This window comes from Marmota marmota, unplaced genomic scaffold (assembly GCF_001458135.2).
Source record: "Marmota marmota marmota unplaced genomic scaffold, marMar, whole genome shotgun sequence".
NCBI classification, from domain to species: Eukaryota; Metazoa; Chordata; class Mammalia; order Rodentia; family Sciuridae; genus Marmota; species Marmota marmota.
Window position 1 is genome coordinate 528995 of NW_025999977.1, and position 3821 is coordinate 532815.

At 57.4% G+C, this 3821-nt stretch overlaps 1 protein-coding gene across 2 annotated transcripts in view; it reads left to right on the top strand.

The window, feature by feature from the left end:
* The window catches only part of Egr4 (early growth response 4), a 3181-nt gene extending 618 nt beyond the window's left edge, over nucleotides 1-2563 (top strand). The window contains exons 2-3 of one of the 2 annotated variants that reach the window (XM_015479456.2): nucleotides 1-281; nucleotides 714-2563. In XM_015479456.2, the coding sequence (XP_015334942.1) occupies nucleotides 146-281; nucleotides 714-2029 (1452 nt within the window). In that variant the 5' untranslated portion in view covers nucleotides 1-145 and the 3' untranslated portion in view covers nucleotides 2030-2563. Of the gene's footprint in view, nucleotides 282-710 lie in introns of both variants that reach the window. The other variant, XM_048804109.1, reaches the window with a different exon arrangement.
* The last annotated feature ends 1258 nt before the right edge of the window (nucleotides 2564-3821 follow it).

Consider the following 3821-nt stretch of genomic DNA (forward strand, 5'->3'; position numbering starts at 1 on the left):
TCCTAGAGGTGAGCGCCCGGAGCCAGAAGCTCGGGTGCCCGGGACTGTGCACCGCGGGGAGCCGCGACCGCCGGCCTCCCCGCAACCTACGTGCCCTCAAGCCCAGCGGGCGAGGCCCCGAGTGCCCCGCAACCGCTGCCGCGCCATGCTCCACCTTAGTGAGTTTTCTGGCCCCGACGCGATCCTCCTCAAGTCCTCCGAAGGCTGTTGCGCCGAACCTAGCACTGAATTGCCTCGGCTGCCCGCCAGGGACACTCCCGCGACCGCTGGCTATCCTGGAGGTAAGGAGCGCGGCCAGGGGTGCTCAGACGGCGACAAAACGCAGGGGAAAGCAGGGGTTGAGACGCTGGAAACATAGGGATGGGGGATGGGAGGCGCAGGGGGTCATGGGGCGCGCACTCTCGTTCCCACCCCCACTAGGCCGCCAGCGCCTCCGCCGGAACCTGTGTGAGTGTGTGTGTGTGTGTGTGTGTGTGTGTGTGTGTGCGCGCGCGCGCGCGAACCCAGGTATCCTTTTGCCTATGCACGTGTGTTTTGCGTGTGCATGTTTGTATGTGTGTCCTGGGATGTTTGCCGGCCCCTGCTGGATCAGAATGTGCAAAAGGCACCTTGCGTGTGTTGGTGTGCACCAAGGGCTTCGCGGGTAGGGACTGAGGGTTCAGAGGCACGCCCTTTGGTGTGCCCAGAGCTGATTCCTGCTCCCTCCTCAGCAGGCGACTTCTTGAGCTGGGCTTTGAGCAACTGCGGTGCCGGGGGGGACTTGGCTGACTCCTGCTTCTTGGAGGGTACCGCGCCCACGCCCCCTCCTGGCCTCAGCTACAGCGGTAGCTTCTTCATTCAGGCAGTACCAGAACATCCTCACGATCCGGAGGCACTCTTCAACCTCATGTCGGGCATCTTAGGCCTGGCACCCTTCCCCGGCCCTGAGGCGGCAGCATCCCGGTCCCCACTGGATACTCCCTTTCCCGCGGGCCCCGACGCCTTGCTGCCAGGTCCGCCGGACCTGTACTCCCCGGATCTGAGTGCGGCCGCCTTCTCAGAGGCGTTTTGGGAGGCTTCGCCTTCCTCTGGCGCCCCCTCTCAGTGCCTGTACGAGCCTCAGCTCTCTCCGCCCGACGTCAAGCCGGGCCTTCGGGCGCCTCCAGCCTCTCCAGCGCTGGACGCTGCCTCGGCCTTCAAAGGTCCCTACGCACCCTGGGAGCTGCTTTCTGTTGGGGCCCCAGGAAACTGTGGGTCTCAGGGAGGCTACCAGGCCGCCCCCGAAGCTCGTTTCCCCTCATTAGGGACCAAGATCGAGGACCTGCTGTCCATCAGTTGTCCTGCGGAGCTGCCGGCCGGTCCAGCCAACAGACTGTACTCCACCGGGGCCTACGACGCTTTCCCGCTGGCCCCAGGTGACTTAGGGGATGGGGCCGAGGGCCTCCCGGGGCTCTTGACCCCTCCTAGTGGGGAGGGAGGGAGTAGCGGCGACGGCGGAGAGTTTCTGGCCGGTACACAGCCTCAGCTTTCCCCACTGGGCCTTCGCAGCACTGCCACCGCGGACTTCCCCAAACCTCTTGTGGCCGACATCCCCGGGAGCAGTGGCGTGTCTGCATCACCCGTGCAGCCACCGGCCCCTTTTCCCCCGGCCAAGGCGCGGCGCAAGGGGCGCCGAGGAGGCAAGTGCAGCGCTCGCTGCTTCTGCCCTCGGCCACATGCCAAGGCCTTTGCTTGTCCTGTGGAAAGCTGCGTACGGAGCTTCGCGCGCTCCGACGAGCTCAATCGCCACCTGCGTATCCACACTGGCCACAAGCCCTTCCAGTGCCGCATCTGCCTCCGCAACTTCAGCCGCAGCGACCACCTCACCACTCACGTGCGCACTCACACAGGCGAGAAGCCCTTTGCCTGCGACGTGTGCGGGCGCCGTTTCGCGCGCAGCGATGAGAAGAAACGACACAGCAAGGTGCACCTTAAGCAGAAGGCGCGCGCGGAGGAGCGGCTTAAGGGCCTTGGGTTTTACTCTTTGGGCCTCTCCTTCGCTGCGCTGTGAGCAGGAGCTGGGTTTGTAGGTTGGGGCGCCGCCACTCGGCGCGCACAACAAGATCTGGTCCGTCCCCCCTCCCTGCTCTTTTCCCACCTTTTATTCGCACGCCCCGGGGCCGGCCTCCGGTCCTGCTTCCAGTTCCCCTGAAGCGCCCGCTGCACTTGCCCCGTTCAGCACCAGCTCCGTGGATAGCTCCCGCTGTTCAGGCGCTGTATTCCTTGTGAGCCGCTTTGGGGAAAGTCCTCTCAGGCCACCCACTGAGGAGGCACTTCCTTGGGACTCATGATAGTCTTTTGTAACTGGCTCACACCCCACGCCGTCCTCTATACCCCTACCCCACAGACAGGCTGGGGCTTCGCCGAGCCGGTCTCGCGCGGGACTTTGTACAGCAATGTCGTTTCCAGCAGCCATTGGATGTAACGTTTTGCTTTGGGGTTATTTCCTTTTTGTTGTTGTTAATTTTTGTAAAGCAGACGCTACTCTCAAGCAGTTGACAAAACTGTTTATTTTTGCAATTAAAATTATTGTGCTAAAAGCTTACTGAATCTGCCATGTAAGCTCCTAACCCTTCCACAAACAGCTTCTCCAGGACAGCATGTGCCAGAAGACAAAGGCGATCCCCATGTTCATGGGTTACAGGCCCTGAACACATTACACACCTGTCAAGCACACCTACCAGGCACTGTGACACATAGTAGGCATTCAATAAATATGTATTGAATTATGAATGAATTTAATCACAGCTGACCTAAGATCTAAAAGTGTTTCTGGAACTAGAAAGTGATTTAAAGGTGTAGGTGTTAAACATTGTGCATGGTATCCTCCTTAATCCTCATTTTAAAGTGAAGCAGGCATAAACCCCACTTCACGATGAGGGAGCAATGTAGATAATTTGCTGAGTAACCCAGCTAGAAGCAGAGTTCAAACAGTTGACTCTAAAGCCAGTTCTCATTTTCCAACCCCGGATTGGAGGTACCTGACCTGTTAGGAAAGGTTTCCTACTGGGACGTGAGAAAAAGAAACAGAATTCGCCACTAGAGGGAGCGCTAGGCAGTAGCCAAAGCCGCAAAAGGCTGCAGTATTTCAGTGCTATTTGTGAATACCCAGTGCTATTTGTGAATTCCATGACCACCTGAATTCACCTTTACATACAGAGTAGGGTAAGGAAGAGCATAAAGGCCCATTTTTTAAGTAAATGACCCCAAAGCACACAACCTGAACAAAAGAGGAAGTGCAGACTGGCCATGAGTGGCTGGCTTCTAATCAACCACCCATGCTCTCTCCAGCTTTATTCCATCAAGTGCTGACCCAAGTATACCCAATCTTGTCCTCATACCCTAAGAGACTCCAGCCTGAGCCTACGCATCTGTTCAAAAGTCACATATTGTCAGGGCAAAGGGTCTCACATTCAGCTGGACTACACCTGAGTCTAGCAAGGAGCAGGTCTTACTTACCCCAAGGATTGTGGTCACCTTATTCTTTCCATAAAGAACCTTCTCCAGGAAGCAGAAGGCTACTTGTTGTCCAACCATCCACTGCCACTGCCCTTTCCTAGCTTTCCCTCCAAGTGAACCTTCATGTTTTTGAGTGGCAGGCAGGAGGGTGGGGAAGAAAGTGTAACTGTAATGGGGAAAGTAGGCCTCCCTCCTTTACTCTTTGAACTCCCTACCCAAAGATTTTACTCTCCTTTTTGGTCACCTTGAGCAGAAGTTGGAGTACAAAAAGCCTACCATGCACCCCATCTCCCCTCCCAGGTGACTCCTCTTTGCTAAGGCAGGGAGAAGACCTATACCTGCAG